Source organism: Bufo gargarizans, chromosome 1 (genome assembly GCF_014858855.1).
Source record: "Bufo gargarizans isolate SCDJY-AF-19 chromosome 1, ASM1485885v1, whole genome shotgun sequence".
NCBI classification, from domain to species: domain Eukaryota; kingdom Metazoa; phylum Chordata; class Amphibia; order Anura; family Bufonidae; genus Bufo; species Bufo gargarizans.
In genome coordinates, this window is record NC_058080.1 from 495,458,299 (window position 1) to 495,483,608 (window position 25,310).

The 25,310-nt window shown below is 43.9% G+C and overlaps 1 protein-coding gene across 4 annotated transcripts in view; it reads left to right on the forward strand.

The window, feature by feature from the left end:
* The window catches only part of HOMEZ (homeobox and leucine zipper encoding), a 64,445-nt gene that overhangs the window by 8,215 nt on the left and 30,920 nt on the right, over window positions 1-25,310 (forward strand). Inside the window, exons 5-6 of one of the 4 annotated variants that reach the window (XM_044274453.1) lie at window positions 5,395-5,683; window positions 15,628-16,426. In XM_044274453.1, coding sequence (XP_044130388.1) covers window positions 5,395-5,642 — 248 coding nt within the window. In that variant the 3' untranslated portion in view covers window positions 5,643-5,683; window positions 15,628-16,426. Of the gene's footprint in view, window positions 1-5,394; window positions 5,684-10,056; window positions 11,566-15,627; window positions 16,427-25,310 lie in introns of those variants that run through there. The other 3 variants (XM_044274445.1, XM_044274462.1, XM_044274436.1) reach the window with 3 other exon arrangements.

Below are 25,310 nucleotides of genomic sequence, written 5' to 3' on the forward strand. Positions count from 1 at the left end.
ATGAGTCAGTGCCCACATTTCAGAATCAGTATCTAGAGACTGCTCAATGGATGATAAGTGCTGCAACATAAAACCCTATAAATAGTGTGCCCACTGAACGGGTTCTGATCCCTTAAAGGGCATCTGTCAGCAGATTTGTACCTATGACACTGGCTGACCTGTTACATGTGCTCTTGGCAGCTGAAGGCATCTGTATTGGTGCCATGTTCATATGTGCCCGCATTGCTGAGAAAAGTGAAGTTTTAATATATGCAAATGAGCCTCTAGGAGTAACGGGGGCGTTGCCATTACACCTAGAGGCTCTGCTCTCTCTGCTGCGCTCTCTGCACTTTGATTGACAGGGCCAGGTGATCACATTTACACTGCCTGGGCCTTTTTAAAAGGCAGTTGCAAAAAGAGCAGAGCCTCTGGGTGTAATGGCAACACCCCCGTTGCTCCTAGAGGCTCATTTGCATATATTAAAGCTTAATTTTTCACAGCGACGCGGGCACGTATGAACATGGGACCATCACAGATGCCTTCAGCTGCCAAGTGCACATGTAACAGGTCAGCCAGTTTCATAGGTACAAACCTGCTGACAGATGCCCTTTAATGGAGTTCTTGCTGAAACCGGACAACACCGGAAAAAGCCTACAATAAAGAATTGAGCAATACTTACTTAGCAGAGCCCATGATGCTGCTCCCGTTCTCCTACCCAAGTTCTCCTTTACTTGCTGCAGCGTTGAGGTCATGTCAACTACACATGAGCGCTGCAGTCAATCGCTGGCATTAGCGGTGTACCGAAGAAGCCTGATCAGTTGACAAAGGCTAGGATGGGCTGAAACGCATCCTGTTTGTATGTTTTTTGAAGAATGAAATAAAAACCATTGAAGAACCCTAGAAACGCTGCTGGGAGTTTTCCATATTACATGATTAAAGGGGGCTCGAAGAAGCGGAATTTGGACCGCGTGCTGCACCGTATCCACTTTTGAATTCATTGTATGCTAGACACAGCTATGTACATTTAGTAGTGGCTGTACATGGTACCTTACAGCAGCTCAGTCCTGCTCATGAGAGTGGGACTAAGCTGCAGTCCCAGCCACTATGAAATGTATGGCGCTGTGCCTGATAAAGAATGGAGCGCTGCAGCGCCTTTAGTCAGTTGATGTGAGTCATACCCCCACTGATCTGCTATGGATGTCCTATCCTGAGGACAGGCGACCAATATTGTAGTCCTGGAAAATCCTTTTAACCCTTTTAAAAAAAACTGTAGTTACTCTGTGTGCATTCCGTTTCCGTATGTCGGTATTTCCATTCTGCAAAAAAAATAAAACATGTCCTATTATTGTCCGCATTACAGACAAGGATAGTACTGTTTTATTAGGGTCCAGCTGTTCCGTTCCGCAAAATACGGAACACATATGCACACGGATGTCATCCATATTTTTTGCGGATCTGTTTTTTGCAGACCGCAAAATACATACGGTCGTGTGCATGAGGCCTAATCGTGACATCACTAGTCTGCGGGAAATTGCAAGAAGGCTGCGGAGCTACTGCAAGTGCTGCTGCCTTCTTCAACAGCTGATCAGCGGAGGTCCTGGGTGTCGGACCCCTGCCAATCAGATGATGATGACTTATCCAGAGGATGGATCAGCAGTAAGAAAAACGCCATGCACCATATTTATCATACAGCATTAGCCACTGTTTATGCTTTGGATAAGCAACCGGTCAGAACTGGTGGAGTTCCCAGCAATCACATTCCCACTGATCAGTTAGTTATCCCTTATCCAGTACACAGGGAATAACTTGTAGTAACTGCAATATTCTTAAAGGGGTTGTCTCATTTCAGACATTGATGGCATATCACTAGGATATGCCATCAATGTCAGATAGGTGCTTCTCCTACCTCTTGGACCTAGTCCTATCTCCAGAACGGGACCGCCCACCATTCACCGCTAAGTTAGTAGTCGAAGCAGTTAATGGAGTGATGGCCATGCTTGCACACTGCGCTGTCCATGTACCACTATCGGACTTGAATAGTGTGCTCTCTTTCACTTTGGTGGGATCCGCACCTATCTGATATTGATTGCATATCCTAGTGAAATGCCATCAATGTATGAGATTGGAATACCCATTACTAGACATCTGGAGCAGTGAAGAGGCTAAGGGCCAGATTAATCTTAGAATGGCGGAGTACGTCAGTCTATGGCAGTGATGGCAAACCTATGGCACGGGTTCCAGAGGCAGCACTCAGAGTCCTCTCTGTGGGCACCCACGCCCTAGAAATAGTCTATGGTGTACACATATGACTTAGACTTTTCCCGCCATTTATCAGCGCAGGGCGCACTATGAACCGCACAGGCAGTGCATTGAATGTAGGCAGGCTATTATAGCTAAATTATAAAGTACATGGAAGATATACTATACTGTACTGTAGTATTCAGGTTAAATTGCCGTGTTGGCATTTTGCGATAAAAATGTGGGCTTTGGGTTACAGTTTGGGCACTCAGTCTGTAAAAGGTTCGTCATCACTGGTCTATGATAACCAGATGGACTGCCGGATGCAGTGCCTAATTTACAATGAGGTGTACACCTGGTCATAAATTAGGCACAGCATCTGGCAGTATGTGTGCCTGTACTGGTATCTATGCCAGCTGCTAGTTGGCATAGATTTCAGTGTTTTATGCCAGAAAACTTTTATGATTTTCAGGAAAGTGCGGAAGCTGGTGGAGAAACGCCACTTGCCCAAAAATTTTTGCAAATCTGCTAAAAAAATCTGTTTAAAAAATTGCAAATCTGCAGTTTGCGACTTTTCGCATCACAAAAGTGGCGTATTTTTGTGATAAAGCTGTCCTAATTGTTTAAGCCCTGATGGACTAGGCCAATGGTAAGGTTAATTGCAGAGTTGTGGGTGAACTAGGGTATGGAGAACTATATCTTTCAGCTGCAGTATTGCTGAATGAAATCATTGGGAACCTCGTAGGAAACCAGGGTTCCGGGCAATTGCTTAGTTTGCCGTTCCCTAAAACTGGCCATGTTGCAAACAAGTGGATTTAATAATTATTTATTATTTATTTTTAGGTGCCTTTTGCACCTTCGGCAATACTTTTTAACCATGTCTACAAATAGTGGTGTGGCTAAGAAGAGTGAACTGTACCAGCTGTATTAGCAGCAGGCAAACTATTGATGTAAAGCATGGCAGCCATTAGATGGTGCAAGGAAGAGAAAAGGGTCTCGCATATCTAGGAAATTACATCAAATCTATAATTATATACCAATCTATCATCATTATAAAATTATGCATTTAAGAGGATACGTAAAAGGGTTGTTCCCCTTGTGGGGACCTTTCTGCCAGACACACCTTTCCCCCACACACACGTTTCTGGACCTGAGGATGGACGCATACCTACCTGCTGTCCACCGTTGGATTCTGGCTCCTTCCATCCCCCGCTGACACTCTCTGGTCTCCATGGGTCATCATCCTGTTTGACGTGGGTCATGTGGCTGCTGCACCCAATAGCTGGCTGCAGCATTCATGTGTACCCAGTGAAATAACACCTAGCAGAATGGAGCAGGTAAGCATGCTTCCCTCTGCAAGATGTGGGGGGTTCTTGCAGAAAGGCCACCCAAGATGGATCATGGATCCTGTGAAAACGGAAGCCATGATCTGTGTAAAGTGGACTTGTTACCTTACTGTATGGTATAGTGTCTTCTTTAGGGGAAGTATATTACAAGGGCAGGTTTGCTGTATGTGTTTTTGTGATTGATGGCTGCCGTGTATCTGCATGTCTACACAGCAGCTGTCAGTCGCTGGGGAAGTATTGATTACAGTGGGCATATAACTAAGAATCCCGTGTATTCTACATTAGTCAGTTGCAGGGACGCACAACCGTTTCTGGTCCAAGGGCCACAATGTCAGATTGAACTACTCCAACGGTCACAAGAAAACGTAAAGGGGTAATGCCATCTATGGCATAGCATATTGAAAATACAGTTTATGCCATGAAAGTCTGATAGGTGCCAGTTCCACTTCCAGGACTCGCCCATTGGTTTCACCCCAGAAAGTAGGAGACCAGGCATGCATTGTGAGTTGTTGAAACAGCCCCTATAAACTACAGCAGGGATCAGCAAACTCCGACACTCCAGCTGTTGTGAAACTACAACTCCCAGCATGCTCCATCCACTGCTATGGGAGTTCTGAGAACAATAATGCAAGTGTGCATGCTAGGAGTCATAGTTTCAACACGGCTAAAGTGCCAGAGGTTGCTGAACCCTGATCTATAATGAAGATAGCTGCATGCATGCATGCATAGCCATGTTTCAGCCTTATCTACTTCTGTTTGGAGTGCCACCCAGGGGTCAGGATACCCTAATTTCCCCAACACATTGGGTCCTAGAGATGGCCCTGCCATCTAACATGGTGTCAGGGATATAAAGCAAATGATTTATATAAAAGAAAGGATCAAAGATAAAATTTCAAAGGGAATTGATCCTAGAGGTGGACATATAAAACACCTCAAAAAGTGTTCAGCATTAATCTAATTATATTGTGCAATCAGTAAAACATGGACCAAGCATCTATGCAAAAATATAAATGATTTATTATACAATAACTTAGAATACAATCAAAGCTTAATCAATATAAAATTCAATAATATGCAATAACACTCAGTAATTTGTACTGCTCTAAATTCACCACTAGATGGCTCTAACACAAATACCAGTGTTCCTTATTACCTTTCAAAGATAAAATGTAATACAACCATCTCGACCACAATTATGAGATATACTCTCAGTTTACACAGTAAACTTAATAGTGATTAGGGTAGGTACGAACCCTTTCTCTGCTCAAACACTGGCCCGTAGGTAATTTTTCTCTTCCCTAACCGCTGGTGAGGCTCCCGGCGCATGCGCAGTGTTGGCCGGTGTCCAGCTGAGAACATCCATCCGATCACCGCGCCTGCGCTCTGGCCCATAATTTTTCCCTACCCTAACCGCTGGCAAGGCTCCCAGCCGCATGCGCACTCTGCTGTAGGGAAATCTCACAAGGTAGGGAAATATAAGGTTACAGAGGCACAGAGTGGTAACACTGGCTGCAGGTTGTGCACAATGCCACAATATGGAGTCATTTCAGTTAGTAGTACATGGAACCTGTCCCTGAAACATGCTGCCTTGAAACAAGACAGCGTAGTATGGTGACAGATCCACTTTATAGATGAGGAATCATTCAATGTAACAAATATGAAATAACAGGAGACATCTGACAAATGGCGTTTTACATCCTTTATTTTAAAAATATTGATAAAAATTCACAATAGTACCAAGCATCAGGCGTAGTCACTGCTTTTATTCTGCATCTGTCTGTATGTGTGACGTATATAATAGACTAAAGGGTTTCTTTCTTCTCTACTCCAGCTGTAGCTGCTCAGTCTCCAGTGAACACATCCAGTATCTGCACGGTGATGTACTTTAAATCCTGCATGCCTATGAGACGTTGTCATGAAACCTGTGAATTTACTGGAGCCTCCAGATACCGCTGGTTTCACAATGGCTGCTGTCAGTGTGTGGGACCAGACTGCTACGGATACGGAAACAAGGAACCTCTATGCCATCAGTGTCACCCTAAAGGAGTACAGATTGCTAGGGATGCAGATACAAAGTAATACTGAAAGGATCCAAAAGAAAGGGGAAGGGAATTCCAAAGGTGAGTTTTTGAAAGACAAAATCTGTAGACAAGTGAATTCATATTATGTTTAATACTCTCAAAAGCCAAACCAGAAAAACTTCTTTAACATTGGTCTGTAAATGTAGTAAGGCTGAATATGGCTGGGCCATCTTCCCTTGTCATGTTCCAAGGCTTGTTGAAAAGTCAGACATTGACTGACAGCAGGGGTGGACTGGAAACTTAAAGTGGCCCTGGAAAAAAAACAAAAAGTGGCCCCATGTTGTAGGTGGGTCAAAATTGACAGAAGGTATGTCAACAGAAGTAGGTGGGGTGCGCAGTACCATATGGCAGAACCAAATACCACACTGCCGCCCACTCCACAGTATGAAACTGTATCACTGTCCGTCCTAAGGATGGCAATACAGTTGAATTTAGTAGGGCGCCTGCAGGTACTGTCCAGATACATACTGTAAGTACCTGATGCTTCTACATTCACTAATGCTGAGAGCATCAGTTTTTTATGTACCTGGCACGTGGTCGTGAGGAGAGCTCTGGAGGCCCCCTGGGAAATTTCCCTGTAGGGTCTATGGCTAGTCCACCCATGACTGAAAGGAAGCCACTTCCCATAGGTGACACAAGCGAGACGGTTCTCTTTTTCTGGGAGATACTTCTTTCCAATTAAACATTTTCAGTAAGTGTCCACACACAACTAGTTTCCTTAAAGGAGTTTTTTGGAATTTTGATCGTTTATGCTTAGGATAGGTCGTCAGTATCAGATTGACAGGATTCTAATTCCCGACACCTCCACTGTTCAGCTGTTCTGCAGTAGCTCCGTCGAATGTGTAGTGGATGGAGCTGGTTACTGCAGAGCTTCTACCTTTCACTTGAATACATACAGCTCTGCAGTAGCCAGCTCCATCCTCTACATAGTGGATGGACCTGTGTAGTTTCTGTGCCTATTTTGGTTGACGGAGCTACTGCAGAACAGCTGACTGGGAAGTGTGGGTGTCGGACCCTTAGGCCCCTTTCACATGAGCGAGTATTCAGCGCGGGTGCGATGCGTGAGTTGAACGCATTGCACCCACACTGAATCCTGACCCATTCATTTCTATGGGGCTGTTCACATGAGCGGTGATTTTCACGCATCACTTATGCGTTGCGTGAAAATCGCAGCATGCTCCTCTTTGTGCGTTGCGATGCGATAATCCACGCAATGCAGGCCCCATAGAAGTGAATGGTGTTGCGTGAAAATCGCAAGCATCCGCAAGCAAGTGCGGATGCGGTGCGATTTTCACGCATGGGTTCTAGGTGACAGTCTATTCACTGTATTATTTTCCCTTATAACATGGTTATAAGGGAAAATAATAGCATTCTGACTACAGAATGCATAGTATAATAGTGCTGGAAGGGTTAAAAAAATAAAAAAGTTAACTCACCTTATCCTCTTGTTCGCGTAGTTCGTTCCCGGTCTGTTCTTTGCTAGCTGTGGGCTTGGGCTAAAGGACCTGTGGTGATGTCAGATCACATGCTCCATCACCATGGTGATGGACCATGTGATTGGAGCATGTGATCTGACGTCACCACAGGTCATTCAGCCCACAGCTAGCAAAGAACAGACCGGGAACGAACTACGCGAACAAGAGGATAAGGTGAGTTAACTTTTTTATTTTTTTAACCCTTCCAGCATTATTATACTATGCATTCTGTATTCAGAATGCTATTATTTTCCCTTATAACCATGTTATAAGGGAAAATAATACAATCTTCAGAACATCAATCCCAAGCCCGAACTTCTGTGAAGAAGTTTGGGTTTGGGTACCATGACAATGTTTTGCACTCGCGCGGAAAAATCGCGCATTTTCCCGCAACGCACCCGCCTCTTATCCGGGCAAAAAACATGACGCCCGTGTGAAAGAGGCCTTACTGTTTTGATACTGATGACCTATCCTAAGGATAGCCCATCTCAAAGAACCCCTTTAGGCCCCATGCACACGACAGTATCTGTTTTGCGGTCCGCAAATCAAATGCAGTCCGTTTTGCACCCGATTTTTAACGCATCCATTGACTTCAATGGGTCTGCAGTCTGCAATTTGTGGGCAAGTATAGGACATGTTTTATCTTTTTGCTGAACGGACATAAGGATGCGGAAAGCACATGGACCATCCGTATGTCGGTTTTGCAAAAAGATAGACTATGTCTGCAAAATGCGCACCATGTCCCCATTGAAAACCATCCATCTTTTGCAGATCCAAGATTTGTGGACTGCAAGGTGGATACGGTCATGAGCATGGGGCCATTATGTGAGCCAATACCGTCCCTTAGCACATCTATAAAAAAATTCAAATGTAACAATTTAAACGGCGATGCATTTTACCAGTGTAAACAATCTTTTTATTATTAAAAGATCTTTTTGCACAAAACAAAATGTCAATCAATGTGATTGAAGAATTGAAGAATGTTTCCCAGTTCATATCCAGACACCTCTCATCTACCCAGCACCATATGTTCTAAGCATTCGCATACCTCCCAGATGTCACCTTCTTGTTTCACTAAGCCAGTAACAAAAAAAAGCCTATACAGCTCTTAACTCACTCTGTAATTAAACATGGCCGATGGATCAAGCCACATATGTCAATTCAACATCCTTGTCCTGTATTAGGTCATGCGATACGATACACTTTATTGATCCCGAAGGAAATTTCAGTATCACAGCAGCACAACATAGACATGGATCACAGTAGACAATTGACAGTATAATCCCATAGATTACTAGTCACGACAGGCCAGTACAATACACCATTGGTACAACAGTAATACAGCAGTCACCTGAAGGATTTCACACTTAGGTAGTTGTTATACATTCCGATAGCAGTCGGCACAAACGATTTCCTGTATCTTTCTTTTTTGCACCTTAGTAGGATTAGATGGACTGAAGCTGCTCCTCTGCCTCATAAACAGCTCATCTAATGGGTGTGCATTGTTCTTCATAATCGCCATGCACTTCTTTCAAATTCTTTCCTCCACTACCCCCTTAAAAAGTGTCTAGATGGCAACCAACAACCCAACCTGCCTTCCCGATAAGCTTGTTGAGCTTATTAGCGTCAGCCACCCGCACACTACTTCCCCAGCATATGATTGCGAAAAAGATGGCATTTGCCACAACAGACTGGTAGAACACATTAAACGGCCTTAGTTTCCGTAGGAAGCACAGTCTGCTCACCCCCTTTTTGTAAACCTTCTCCGTATTGCCCCTCCAGTCTAGTTTGCTGTCCAAGTGGACCCCCAAATATTTGTAACTCTCTACCTGCTCCACTTCCTGACCCTCAATAGTGACAATAGGTCATCATTTAAACATGGCTGACAGACTATTTTCGATGGTCAACCTAAGACTTCTTTATCTTGCTAGCCACATAAAGTATTAAAGGGAAAACAAAAATAAATCACTTTATTGCTTTATCCAACATACACAGATAAAAGTGCTAACAACTTAGAACCAGTAATGGTGTCACAATGTAGTATATGTCAGGGGTATATAGACCATCGGAAGGATCTTGCAATGTATGCCTGTGACCTATGCCATTGATGTATACCGCTGTATAGCGATACAGTGGCCAATGTCGCCTATAGACTCCCATGTAAAAAAAAAAAACATGTACACCATGCAGTATATGTTTTTTACTGGATTTTTTTTGTAAGGAACAGAGCAGCAAGCTGTATTATTCCAAACCGTTAAATAACTAGTATAACCTATAAATACCAGCCCAGCAGAGGCCGAAAGGACACTTTCGGCTACTATCTGGTTAATTCGGCCTTATGGTTAAAGAGGTTATACTTACCCTGTTCTCCGGCACCCGCGTCACTCCTGATCCCCACATGGCGGCCACTGTATCTCCCTGTCAAGCGGATCCAAACATCTGGTGACGGAGGGGCGGGGGGCAGACAATAGCAGGCTGCAACAGGGACGAGCCTCCCTAGCATGACCCACAATGCTAGAGAGGCTTGCCCCCGTCATGGCCTGTTATTGGCTGCACCCCCATTGTCGGATGTTTTGATCTGTGCGGCAGGGAGATGAAGCGGCCATGCGGAGATCAGGAGCGACATGGGCCAGGGTAAGTATAGCCTATATGAGGTATCCAGACATTGGCTCATTCTAGGGGTTGGATAATCCCTTTAAGCTTCATGTATGACCTCTGAGCCTTTCTGGTGAACCTGCTGAACGGGAACTGCCAATGCCGTATTAATACTAGTTAAAAAATGACTCAAACTGATATTTTGTAATGCAACGTGTTAGGATATGGCAGGAAATTGTGCAGGTACTAAGTCAAATGCTACAGTGCTTAAGTGCCATAGAATTCTCTACAGAAGGTTCACACATCATGTTTTACACGTGATTCTCACTTTTTTATTTTTAGGAAAAAACATCCTGGAGAAGGAGAAAAGATAGATACAGATCTCCTTTATACTTCTTGTCTTTCTGGGATGCATTCCATAAAAAAGCAAGATTAAAAAACACCATAAAGATGTTTGTTTCAATAGGGAGAGGTGTAATAAATCACCGTCACACTTCTGACAGCAGCTTATGTTGAAATCAAATATGCACAATGCTTCTTTTGCCCAACAGAAGACAATTGTTGCCAACATACATATTACATCATTAGTCATTTCACCAAAACTGGGTTCAGACAATATTAAAAAGGGGTTTTCTGGTACTTAGATATTGATGGCCATCCTCAGGATAGGAAAATCCACGGCACTATGGATTGTTGTGATGAATGGTCTGGTAAGTAGATGGAGCGTAGTACAAGGCAAATTACCGCCGTAAAGCAGGAGGGAACAATGTGTGGGCGTCCTTCCACTGGCACCTTATCACATGTAGGAGTGTGGTTCCATTCTCTTTATGATTTCTATCCTCAAGATAGTTCATCATTAGGCTTGAACGAATCGAGTTTCGGATCATAGATCCAAAGTTGATTAGTTTAAAAACTTAGTTTGTAATGCTTTTTCCTTACAAAATTTAAATGTATCCACTAGGTGTAGAAAAACTTCATCTCGGCCATAGTTGCGCAGGACGTCAATGAATGACTTCGCTATTCCTACCTGCGTATTGAAATTTTTTTTTTAATAGGAATCCGAAGTTGGCTTTGATACTGGTTGGTACCTCAGTACCCAGGATGACTTTGGATTCCTATTTTAAAATGTTTTTAAATGCACAGATAGGACTGGCCCACCAGGGAGGCGGAGGATTCCTCGGTGGGCCCCCAGTCTCCTGCACCCGGAGACAAGACGGAGGAGTAATTATTTCTCTTGTTTCTCAGGAGAGATAATTATTGTAGCCACTAGGTGGCAGTATCGCACAGTGATGCAGCTTCCTACTGGTGTAAATTGTACAGGAGGCAACACAGTATCTTCTAAAATTCAGGGCTGCTGGCAGTGAAGGAGGAGAGAACATGTCTGGCCATCCTTCTGCCCTCCCTGCTGTCAGAAAACTGTGAGCTCTAGGAGACTGTAAGGGGGAAATAGGGGATTTGTTTATAGTAGACTCAGATCTGTTGATCAGAGTGGCATTGGGAGGGCTCTGTCCTATGTCCCCCCAATGCCTCTGCTTTAGGTGCACCCCCATTAGTGCCACAGCTCCAGATGCCCCCAATGACCCCACTCTTAATGCACCCCTAATATTGCCTCTTCTCCAGTTAATGCCCCCCTAATACCTCTGCCATAGGATCCCCACTATTACCCTGCCTCAGGCAAACCCTAATGCCTCTGCTTTAGGTGCACCCCTGTAAATGCCCAGCTCCCGATACCCCCACTCTAAATGCACTGCTAATATTGCCTCTTCTTCAGTTACCTCTGCTCCAGGATCCCCACTATTTCCCTGCCTCAGGTGACCCTAATGTCTCTGCTTCAGTTATGACCCTCCGTTTGTGCCCTTTGCTCACATTGCTCCTCTAGCACCTTTGCTTGGGCTTTGTTTAAGGTTATTACCTGCAAAGGGGGTTGGACTTATGCCCAAAAAATTCTGCACAGTGCGTCACATTCTCCAGTATTGACACGTATGGTTTACACGGCGGTAGTGATGATTTTCTGTATTTACAGGCATCACTGCTGCCATGTAAAGAGATACTGGTGGTGGAGTGGTGGAGGATTTAAAGGGCTTGTCCAGGTTTTCAAGTTATCCTCTCCACACCATTGATGGTATGGCAGGCCACACATATGCCATGCTTCTCCATTTATTCTCTTTGGGACCACTGGAAATAGCCAGCGCTGTACTCTGCCATCTCCAGCGACCCCATAGAGAATGGATGGAGAGACGGGGCATATGCTCGACCTGCCATTCAATCAAGAAGGGGGATCAGTGGGAGCTCCAGCGTTCAGACCCCCACGGATCACATGGTTATCCCTGATCCTGTGGATAGAGGATAACTAGAAAGTAGACACAGTTCCTTTAACAGGCGAGCATTTCTACTTTAGTTTAACACATATTTTGGGCCAGATTTTTTATTTTAATTTTATTTTTATTTTTTACACCCAAAGAAAACCTTTAAGGATAGGGAATGTGAAAAGGTCCAACAGCTATGACATGACAGGTGATAAGTGTCTGATTGATGGGGTCTGACTGCTGGGACCCCCATGATCAAGGGAATGTGGTCTTAAGACCCTTGTGTACATAGATTGGTGGTAATGTGATTGAATGTCTCAGGATCCCTTTTTTCATGATAAGTGGGTATTCCAGCATTTAGACCCCAGCAATCTGATATTTATTATGGTAGGACAACTCTTAATTATAATGTAGATTATGTACAATATGAGAAGGTTAAGATTTGGTAAATTTCATGCCAGACATTTATGCTTTAAGGGGTTAAAGGGTTTGTCTCACTTCAGTAAATTGCATTTATCATGTAGTTAATACAAGGCACTTACTCATGTATTGTGAGTGCCCATATCGCCTCCTTTCCATCACATTATACACAGCACGTATCCGTGGTAATTACCACCGTGTAATCCAGAAGTGGTGGCCGTGCTTATACACGATAGGGAAAATCTGGAAGTGAGCATAGGACAACACCTTTACCTATAGTGTGCAAGCACGGCCACCGTTTCTGGATTGCAAAATGTGGTCAATACCATGGATATGTGCTGTGTATAATGTAATGGAATAGAGTCAATATGGACAATCACAGTACATTAGTAAGTGCCTTGTATTAACTTTCTTCGTGATAAATGCCAATTGCTGAAGTGAGACAACCACTTTATCCCCTTTAAGTGTGCTACACTTATTAGGGTTAGGCATAAATGTCTTGGTGTGCATTGCGTGTTTCCTATGTGTGATTGGTGTGTGCGATATACAGTCCTGATCAAAAGTTTAAGACCACTTGAAAAATGGCAAAAAATCATATTTTACATTGATGGATCTTAACAAGGTTCCAAGTAGAGCTTCAACATGCAACAAGAAGAAATGAGAGTGAGACAAAACATTTTATGAGCATTCAATTAATTGAAAATAACGATTAAACTGAAACAGGCTGTTTTTCAGCTGATCCAAATTTTAGGACGACATGCCTTTTTAAAAGGCCAAATCTGTGCAAAGATGTGGATTCGTTGTCATTTTCTGTCAGGTAGTCACACGTTGTGATGGCAAAGGCAAAAAACCTCTCCCTTTTTGAACGTGGTCGGGTTGTTGAACTGCATAAGCACGGTCTCTCCCAGCTCGCCATTGTTGCTGAGGTGGGACGCAGTAAGACAGTCATTTGGAATTTCTTAAATGATCCTGAGGCTTATGGAACAAAAAAGTCAACTTGAAGACCCCAAAAATTTTCATCAGCACTGAGCCGGAGGATCCAATTGGCTGTCCGTCAAGACACTGAACGATCCTCAACCTAAATTAAGGCCCTTACTGCTGCTGACTGCAGCCCCATAACCATCAGACGGCATCTAAGACTAAAGGGCTTCAAAAACTAAAAACGTCTTCAAAGACCTTGTCTCCTTGAACGCCACATAACTGCTCGTTTGGACTTTGCAAGAGAGCACCAAACATGGGACATTCAAAGGTGGAAGAAAGTTTTATTCTCTGATGAGAAAAAATTTAACCTTGATGGTCCTGATGGTTTCCAACGTTACTGGCATGACAAGCAGATCCTACCTGAGATGTTTTCTACACGCCCCAGTGGAGGGGGCGCAATAATGGTCTGGGGTGCTTTTTCCTTCAGTGGAACAATGGAGCTTCAGGAAGTGCAGGGGCGTCACACGGCCGCTGGCTATGTCCAGATGTTGCAGAGAGCATTCCTCATGACTGAGGGTCCTCGTCTGTGTGGTAACGACTGGGTTTATCAACAGGACAACGCTACAGTACACAATGCCCGCAGGACAAGGGACTTCTTCCAGGAGAATAACAACACTCTTTTGGCCCATCCTGTGTGTTCCCCTGATCTAAATCCAATTGAGAACCTTTGGGGATGGATGGCAAGGGAAGTTTACAAAAATGGATAACAGTTCCAGACAGTAGATGGCCTTCGTGCGGCCGTCTTCACCACTTGGAGAAATGTTCCCACTCACCTCATGGAAACGCTTGCATCAAGCATGCCAAAATGAATTTTTGAAGTGATAAACAATAACGGCGGATTTCTGTTTTGGGGGGGTTTAGTTTTTTTTTTTTAGGTGTGGTCCTAAACTTTTAAACAGGTGAAAAACAGCTTGTTTCAGTTTATTTGTTGTTTTCAATAAATTAATTGCTCAAAAATGTTTTGTCTCACTCCCATTTCTTCTTGTTGCATGTTGAAGCTCTACTTGGAACCTTGTTAAGATCCAGCCATGCTAAATATGATTTTTTGACATTTTTCAAGTGGTCTTAAACTTTTGATCAGGACTGTATGTTCTATGTATTAGTGGTGTATGTGCAGTATGTGAGCCGTGTATAAGTGTCTTGTGTGCCACATCTGTCCAATGAGTGATTGGTGTGCGCTACATGTGTCTTGTTTCTGACTGACAAGTGCAGGATATCCATATATGTGTAAATTCTGCCACATGTATGTTTGTGCATTTTGCTGTGAATGTCTACATCATACTTCATCTTTAATATTTCTGTTATCACTGTAAGTGCTCATGAACACGACCGTTGGATGTTTTATAGTCTGCAAATTGCGGATCCGCAAAACATGAATACTGGGTGTGTACATTCCACATCATGTGGAACAAAACAGCCGGCCTCTAATAGAACAGTCCTATCCTTGTCTGTAATACCGACAATAATAGGACATGTTCTACCATTTTGCAGAACGGCCATGCGGACATACAGACATGGAATGCACACGGAGTCTTTTATTTTTGTGGCCCCATTGAAGTGAAGTGAACGGTACAGACATGGAAAAAAAATAAGTTAGTGTGCAGGAGCCCTAAGGTGGGCCCCCAGAATCAGTAACCTCCAGCACCAAAAACTATACAGTGGACAGAGTTGCAAGCAGAAGGCACCATCCACTGTGTAGTTGCTGTGGGAGCTGAGCCGCAGTGCATCAGCGCCAGAAACTACACACTGGTCTGAGCCTTCTGTCCACTGTATAGTTTCCAGCACTAGTGGCTGCCGAAAACAGCTGATTGGCGAGGGGTGCCAGCATATGCTCTATGGTCTCCTTTATTTAAAATGTGTCCAATACAGGAACAAAGTGCAAAAATAGTGCAATGTTTTGACTAATCCATAGTCTTTCTCGAGCCTGCTGAGGACAGGTCATCATTATCTAATTACTGGAAAACAAAATGTATTTAAGCTCAAGTGTGAACTGTGTATAAAAAGTGATGTGTGAAGTTGGTCTTGGTATAAAATAATGTATAAAAGAATGCATTGTACAAAATTGTAACTGCCTCGACCTGTAAAGAATCAATCTTATTTCTAGATGTCCACCTTCATATAACTTTAGCTTTATTTTTATGAAATTTTGTAACTTTTAAGAAATGCATCACTTTATTTTTTCATATCATGTATTATCCAATGACAGATAAAGCGGCAGTCAGACCTGTTTTATGCACTACTAACCAAACTACATACTCTAGATGTTAAAATGGAATGTCTGGGGTGGGAACGCTTTGCCGGAAGAGCTTACTGAAAACTTTCTGAAATGTTTTTAAAAATTTCCCTACAAATACCAACAATGGCCAGGAAATTCCTTCACCACGGAAAATCCCTGAGATGGACTATAGTGGAACAATCCTACACTTCGACCAGTTTTTACAGAGAAACACCCAGAATCTTACAAACCCCCCTTTGAGTTACAGCCTTATGCTCCCACAGACTCTCTCATACAACTGAGACGTGGACTACCGTGGAATTGGTCCAGAAGATCTGGTCAACTGACTGGCTTATGTCATCTACACATTTTGTAGTCTGGAATATCTCCAAATGCAATATATGATTTATTTGGACAATCAAGATGATGTTCTGCAGTGAAACCTCTTTTGTCTACTATACAGACTGACCACTGTCATACTCCCTAATGCCCCCCTCCACCTCTACTTATTATTCCCCATTACAAATACGCACCTGTAGACCACTACCTTGGTCACATTCCATACTGTTTCTTTACTCCCATGTTATTTAGTTATTAGTTTACCTGACCACCCATGAAATCTTTGGATCTCTTGTTTGTAATGGTGGTTCCTTGTCTTTTGTTTGACGTATATAATAATTACAATCTAGAATTCTTACATGTACCCTATTTGTGTTGTACATACCATTATAAATTGGATGTCATGGGGTGTTCTTTCATTTTCTTATGTCTATAAAAAGCAATAACATTAGTCATGCTGTTTTTCACATTTCTGCTAGGCTATTAATTATGGAAATTCCATGTCTTTTTGGCACAGAAAAATGCCATGTGCGTCATTGTAAACAAAATAATCTTTTTACACGGTGCTCTCTCCATCTCCCTATTAGCTTCCAAACTGTTTATTCTTTATTCCATGAAGTGAAATATTATTTTTGGGTTGCTCCATTAAAGGGGTTGTGCCACTACTAAGGCCCCTTTCACACGAGCGTGACGGATTAGGTCCGAATGCGTTCAGTGAAACTCGCACCATTTTGCAAGCAAGTTCAGTCAGTTTTGTCTGCAATGGTGTTCAGTTTTTTCCGCGCGAGTGCAATGCGTTTTGATGCGGTTTTCACGCGTGTGATAAAAAAACTGAAGGTTTACAGACAACATCTCCTAGCAACCATCAGTGAAAAGCGCATCACACCCGCACTTGATTCCAGATGCAATCTGTTTTTCACTGAAGCGCCATTCACTTCTATGGGGCCAGGGCTGCGTGAAAAACGCAGAATATAGAACATGCTGCGTTTTTCACGCAATGCAGAACTGATGCGTGAAAAAAAACGCTCATGTACAGAGACCCATTGAAATGAATGGGTCAGGATTCAGTGCGGGTGCTATGCGTTCACGTCATGCATTGCACCCGCGCGGAAAACTCGCTCGTGTGAAAGGGGCCTAAGGCGACGTTGGTGCTAGCAAACTCCATTGCGTAAAGGTATTGCATGAGTGCTGAGGCTGTTCCTCTCTGGCGATCCAGCCACTCAGGAGTCGAAGGTTCATCCATAACTTCCTCATCCGTCTCCTCCGGACTTCCACTAGAGGGCTGTCTTCCTTTTGGCTGCTGCTCCTGGGTTCGGTCCCATCCCTTGGCGCTGCTGGGGATAGATTTTGCACTTAGGGCCTGGGGAGGCTCTGCTGGCTTCAAGGGTGGCCCTTGGGTGTAATACGAGCCGTACTGCTTCCACATTATCTCATAAAAGTCATCCCGCTCTCCTGCCATTAGAAGGGCGACTTTGGACTGCCACCGCGATGGCTCTGGGCAGCAACTTTTCCCCGCTGCTTCTGGGGCTGTCTGCTCCTTTGGGCCATCGTTTTTGCCTCTATCAGGCTGTGGAATAGGGCGGTCAGCCATTTCTCCCGCTATCAGTTCCTCTCCGGCCTCTCCACAGTAGCACTCGTCCTCCCTCTCGATTGGACTGGCCCACACTCCTCCTTCCGGTCTGCCCCCCAGGTTCACTGGCATAGAGGGGGCAGGACCAAGACCGGGAGGCATGATGCAATGTCTATGGTGGCGCAGCAGTAATTATTTTCCTGCACTTTCAAATGGGGTGTAACCCAATTTTTCCGCCGAACAGGGCGTTCTGCACAGAGATGGTGCAGTAAAATTAATAAAGAAGCTTCAGGTGGCCATTTTAGATGCATAAGAAAGTCCATTCAATTACAGCAATCAGTTCTATTGACACAAAAATATTCAGTTTTCTGACTTTTGACCATGTGATTTGTTAATAAAGGTCTTGTATAATATCCAAATGTACTTTATGATTCAAACAGGCTACTTTCCAGTTGATTTAAGGCACTTTAAAGTTTTTCTCTAATCGATATTTGCAATACACGGTGTACAGTTTATTTAAAGGCACAGAGGCATGTGATATACTTTTCACATACTGTTTGTGACGACAATTATTGCGATGTCCAAGCCACAGGGGTGTAATGAGTGTGTCACGGCTGAGGATGGGGGAAACACTCAGCCGTGCGATGCCAGAAGATGTTTGGTCGCTGCTCGGCCAGGATGACAGAATTAGGTAGCAGGTCACCTCCTATCGCGTCCCTAATACTGACCCTGACTCCTAACCGTATGAGCCAACCCTGATGGTAGGAGGGCTCATACACCGGAACCTAGGGTCCCTACTAGCCCTCAGTATTGCCCTGGACTAGGAGCAGGGTAAGACGACCTGTTCCTCCTCGGCACGGACGAACAGGAGTCTCACTGGCCAAGCTGCAAGGAGAAGGGGAACATAAACAGACATATGGATATAACAGGTGAACCAAGCAGTTCCATGCTAACCTGCCACAGCCTTGCTGACTGGAACTGGTGCTCAGATACGCTGTCCACACAAACACTAAAGAGACAGCACACACATCTAAACACACAGGTAACCAGGACATCCATAGCTGCAATAAACATAGAAGTGAAAACAACATCAACTTAACATCTTATGACCACAAGGGTGGCCCTCACTGGCAGATGGTAAATGAACCAGGAGGATGACTCCAGCTTAACAACAAGGCTGGAGTACCCCTCAGACTTCTGAACTCAGCAGAAACTAAATAGCCAGTAGCCACACCCACACAGGCACACACTGGGAAGGGAGTTAACCCTTGTAACACCAGAGAGGGTAAGGTAGCCACTTAAAGGGGAAGTGCACCCATACATAAACCTCGTGCACAACAAACAGGGAAAGTGCACACATACATAAATCCCGTGCACACCAAACAGACAAAAGGCACACCTACAAAGACAGGTTGCCAGGTGCAACCACATGCCCTTGACAGCAAGCTACCTAGCAACAGCTCAGGCTGCTATACTGACAATAACATGTTGCCAGCGGCAACCACAGTTGAGGCAACATACTTCAGCCCTCACCTGTGATTGACAACAAGACCAGACCGCAGGCAACTGCATGCGGTTCCAGGAGTCATGACCATGGTCGTGACAGAGTGAGTGTGAGTGGTTGGTGTTCCCGAGAGAGGGTAGCAGTTGTACTAAATCCTCCGGGGCACACTCTGTTGCAGGGAACACCAGCCAGATGGAGGTTGAGGTGCCCTAGATGGTAATGGGTATGCTTGGGGTGCTTTGGTGGCTAGGCCCCTGTGTTTGTGACGCCAGCACCGTATGATGCAATTAGGAGATGGAGTAGAATGAAATGAGAGAGGCAGTAGTTGAACCAAACAGGAACTTTACTTGTAAATTGTAGTCTTGCAATAAGTATAGCAGCACTTTGTCATACATACAGGTGGTGAAATGGTAAAGTTGAAAATCCCAATTAGCAGGCTCTTGTAGGTGATGTTTATAGGTTCCAGCTCAACTTTAGTAGGAGTAATGATGGTACTTTACTCTGGCTATGTAGTCTTGCAATTAATATGGATCCTCTGGAACTAATAGTATACAACCCAAGAGCGGTCTCCTTCATGGCAGGCAAACTCCCTGTTTCATTCTTTGAAAAGGTTGTCTGAACTATAGTCCAAATAGTGCCTAGTCTTGACTCTACAATGTAGGATTACTAAATCCTGCTTTTAGATTCCAAAAGTTCAAGTAGCTTACCTCCTGGGCAAGGCCCAGGAGAACAGAGCAAAGTCCGTCTCCTCTCCTAACTCCTAATCTACCCTCTAACTTCCTATGGCTGACCTATATAAATGGTGTTATAGTGACCTCTAGTGTTGGTAGTGTGTAATGCATTTCACCAGCCTAAAATAGGAATTTAGAAGCATTGACAAAGGAAAATACCATGATTAGTGCAAGATGACCTGAAAGGGCATATGGCAATTTGGAGTGGCCCATAAACACATAAGTGGGACACTACAGAAGATGAACCTTCAGTCCAGCCTGAGGTCCAGAGCACTCTGGTTCAGGTTTCCACTAAGAATATCTCTGTACTTTGCTTCATTCAGCTTCCCCTCACCTCTGACCAGTCTCCCTATCCAAGTCACTGAAAAACACCCTCACAGCATGATGCTGTCAACATCATTCTTCACTGCCGGGCCTGCGCATGCGCACTGCTGTACCCACTATGTTCAGAGGCACTAATCTTAACAGTGCGCAGGCCTGGCCGTGAGCAGTGCTTTGTGCGAGATCTCCAAGCCAGAGGAGGAGGATGAAGTAGGAGAGAAGGGCGGACCAGAGGACTGCAAGGCGAGTGGTTATCTGGGCACATAGCTGAGGGGCCTGGGCACATGCAGCCATAACTCTGCCCCTGAGCAGTTGCAACAGCTTATTTGCATAACTTTATAAGGTACTTTTTTCATGATCTCTACGTGGGACAGACACAAGAGAGGTACTATTTTAATGGGGGGGGGGGGGGGGGGGCAAACGCGATCTGAGCGGTCTAAAGCACTCATAGTAGGTGACAGACTCCCTTTAAGCCCTGCACATTTTCATCCCAGGACAGCTTAAATTCACATAGGCTGTTTCTGAAAATTAGGGACAGTCCTTGCAAATTTGGGACTGTTGGCAACTATGGCACAGGATAATGTTTATGGTACCTCATTCATCAAAGCTATCTTAGAGTAAAACAGTCTTTGCTGCCCATAGCAACTAATCAGAGCAACTAATCCATTTTATCAGAGCAGTATGATGAGTGCAGTAAAGTTGTGCAAGTATCCACCATGCCATATTCAATATAGGAGGCCTATGTAATCACAGGATGATTTAAAGCAGGCATCCTCAAACTGCAGCCCTCCAGCTGTTGCAAAACTACAACTACCAGCATGCTCGAACAGCCTATAGCAGGGCTGGCCAACCTGTGGCTCTCCAGCTGTTGTAAAACTACAACTCCCACCATGCTTTGCTGTAGGCTGATACCTGTAGGCAGTCTGGGCATGCTGGGAGTTGTAGTTTTGCAACAGCTGGAGAGCCACAGGTTGGCCATCCCTGGCCTATAGGTATAAGCCTACAGCAAGGCATTGTGGGAGTTGTAGTTTTACAACAGCTGGAGGGCCGCAGTTTGAGGATGCCTGATTTAAAGAAACACAAGAGTGTTTTGCTAATCAATATCCATACCTTACCTTTCTAGCTAAAAACAATATATAGTTGTGGCCAAAAATTTTGAGACTGACACAAATATTAGTTTTCACAAAGTTTGCTGCTAAACTGCTTTTAGATATTTGTTTCAGTTGTTTCTGTGATGTAGTGAAATATAATTACACGCACTTCATACGTTTCAAAGGCTTTTATCGACAATTACATGACATTTATGCAAAGAGTCAGTATTTGCAGTGTTGGCCCTTCTTTTTCAGGACCTCTGCAATTCGACTGGGCATGCTCTCAATCAACTTCTGGACCAATTCCTGACTGATAGCAACCCATTCTTTCATAATCACTTCTTGGAGTTTGTCAGAATTAGTGGGTTTTTGTTTGTCCACCCGCCTCTTGGGGATTGACTACAAGTTCTCAATGGGATTAAGATCTGGGGAGTTTCCAGGCCATGGACCCAAAATGTCAACGTTTTGGTCCCCGAGCCACTTAGTTATCACCTTTGCCTTATGGCACGGTGCTCCATCGTGCTGGAAAATGCATTGTTCTTCACCAAACTGTTGTTGGATTGTTGGAAGAAGTTGCTGTTGGAGGGTGTTTTGGTACCATTCTTTATTCATGGCTGTGTTTTTTTTTTCTGGGCAAAATTGTGAGTGAGCCCACTCCCTTGGATGAGAAGCAACCCCACACATGAATGGTCTCAGGATGCTTTACTGTTGGCATGACACAGGACTGATGGTAGCGCTCACCTTTTCTTCTCCGGACAAGCCTTTTTCCTGATGCCCCAAACAATTGGAAAGAGGCTTCATCGGAGAATATGACTTTGCCCCAGTCATCAGCAGCCATTCACCATATTTTCTGCAGAAGATCAATCTGTCCCTGATGTTTTTTCGGAGAGAAGTGGCTTCTTTGCTGCCCTTCTTGACACCAGGCCATCTTCCAAAAGTCTTCGCCTCACTGTGCGTGCAGATGCGCTCACACCTGCCTGCTGCCATTCCTGAGCAAGCTCTGCACTGGTGGCACTCCGATCCCGCTGCTGAATCCTCTTTAGGAGACGATCCTGGCGCTTGCTGGACTTTCTTGGACGCCCTGAAGCCTTCTTAACAAGAATTGAACCTCTTTCCTTGAAGTTCTTGATGATCCTATTGTTGATTGAGGTGCAATCTTAGTAGCCACAATATCCTTGCCTGTGAAGCCATTTTTATGCAACGCAATGATGGCTGCATGCGTTTATTTGCAGGTCACCATGGTTAACAATGGAAGAACAATGATTTCAAGCATCACCCTCCTTTTAACAGGTCAAGTCTGCCATTTTAACCCAATCAGCCTGACATAATAACCTCCAGCCTTGTGCTCGTCAACATTCTCCCCTGAGTTAACAAGACAATTACTGAAATTATCTCAGCGGGTCCTTTAATGACAGCAATGAAATGCAGTGGAAAGGTTTTTTAGGATTAAGTTAATTTTCATGGCAAAGAAGGACTATGCAATTCATCTGATCACTCTTCATAACATTCTGGAGTATATGCAAATTGCTATTATAAAAACTTAAGCAGCAACTTTTCCAATTTCAAATATTCATGTAATTCTCAAAACTTTTGGCCATGACTGTACATGGCTTGGTGCAGAAGGTGCCATGGCCAATGCAAAAAAGATAGACAACCATGTGTTCAGACACTCGTTATTGCAGACACCGAGGAGAGGACTATGAGAAGCTTGAGAAAATGAACACAAAAAATGATCCTAGCAGGTGCACATCAGCAAAAAAAACACGTTGATGTGTGCTGAAATCGCTTCATCTCAAGCAATACCAGCTGTGCAAGAGTTAAAGGAGTAGATAAAAAGACGAGTGTGGACTAATACAACTGGCTGCTGGATATAAGAGTGGACAGACATTTTGCTATATAGAAAATTAATGTATCCGATGACACATGGTTTCATCTTACTGGATCTGCTAATTCACAGAACAGTAGGTACTGGCACAGAGAACGTTTACATAAGCTGTAACAACAGCCAGGGGCGCACTGGCTATAGATCAGGGGTGCACAAACTGCGGCCCCCAACCATCTGGTAACAGACATGTATGTCTATGTCTTGTGGCTGCTCACATCTATCTTTCATGCATTCTCTCATTAGATGGGAGTCCTAGAACTGTAACTAAACAGTGATGGTATATACTGTATGTTCAATATGGCATAAATATAGTATATTAATTGTCAATACCCCTTAAAATAGTATTTTTGCCCTTGATGTTCGCCCTTGATGAAGATTCCCAGTGCGCCAATGGTCAGGGGGCTGCCTGAGCCCTCCTCATGGCCAGGTACATAACAATCTGACGCTGCCAAAGTTAATTAACACTGGGAGCACCGGATACTTATGTACCTGGCCGACGGCAGGTGCCTCCTAAATTGAGTATTGCAGGGGGAACATGAGCCAATGGTTTCCAGCCGTGCCATTTACCCCTATAGGCCCTAGGCCTAGTTTACAGTAGATTGGCACAGGTGGTTGCGAAGCGATGATATCATTGCAGCCACCTGGTCCCAGGTGTCAAGATGACGTAATAGCAACCCCCAGTCCGCAAAATGCGGAATGCACATTGCTGCTGTCCGTGTTTTGCGAATCCGTGGATCGGCAAAACACACACGGATGTGTGAATGGACCCTTATCCAGGCCATTCTGAGATTGTTTTCTCGTCACACATTGTATTTCATGACAGTGGTGAAATTGAGTTAAAACATTTATTTAAAAAAATACCAAATTTACTAAAAATTTCAAAAAATTAGCAAATTAGCAAATTTCAATTTCTCTACTTTTATAATACACTGCCTGTCCCAAAAAAAAAGTCACCACCTGGATTTAACTAAGCAAATAGGTATGAGCTTCCTATTGGATAATTACTGCATGGGCAGTTATCTTTCAGCTGGCAATAAGTTATTTAACCCCAACTGGTGAAATGAGTTGCTTCTCATTTCTTAAACTACCATGTCGAAAGACACATCTCGTGGTCGTGGAAAAAATGTTAGTCTGTTTGAGAAGGGTCAAATCATTGGCATGCATCAAGCAGAGAAAACATCGGGTCAAATCATTGGCATGCATCAAGCAGAGAAAACATCGGGTCAAATCATTGGCATGCATCAAGCAGAGAAAACATCTAAGGAAAAACTGGAAGGATAGTGGGCACCCATCGTATTCAAGTAAGAAATGTGGCAGGAAAGAAATCCTGAATGATGGTGATCGGCGATCACTTAAACGTTTGGTGAAATCAAATAAAAAAATAACAACAGTAGAACTCAGGGCTATGTTTAATAGTGAAAGTAAGAGCATTTCCACACGCAGAATGCGAACTGAACTCAAGGGATTGGGATTGGACAGCTGTGTAGCCGTAAGAAAACCACTAATCAGTGAGGCAAACCAGAAAAAAAAGGCTTCAATTTGCTAGGGAGCATAAAGATTGGACTCTGGAGCAATGGAAGAAGGTCATGTGGTCTAATGAGTCCAGATTTACCCTGTTCCAAAGTGATGGGCGCATCAGGGTAAGAAGAGAGGCAGATGAAGTGATGTGAACCCATCATACCTAGTGCCTACTGTGAAAGCCTGTGGGGGCAGTTCTATGATCTGGGGTTGCTTCAGTTGGTCAGGTCTAAGTTTAGCAACAGTATGTGCTACAAGAATGAGGTCAGCTGACATACTGAATGACCAGGTTATCCCATCAGTGGATTTTTTTTTCCCTGATGGCACGGGCATAGTCCATAGTCCAAGATGAAGATGCCATTCACCGGGCTCAAATTGTGAAAGAGTGGTTCAGGGAGCATGAGACATCATTTTCACACATGGATTGGCCACCACAGAACTTAATCCCATTGAGAATCTTTGGGATGTGCTGAAAAAGGCTTTGCGCAACTGTCAGACTATACCATTATCAATGCAAAATCTTGGTGAAAAATTTATGCAACACTGGATGGAGATAAATCTTGTGACATTGCAGAAGCTTATCGAAACAAAGCCACAGCAAATGCGTGCCATAATCAAAGCTAAAGGCTTTTTTTTGGACAGGCAGTGTAGATAGTAATAACTCCAAAAATAGTTACTACTTTACATTTCCCATATGTCTACTTTATGTTTTGAT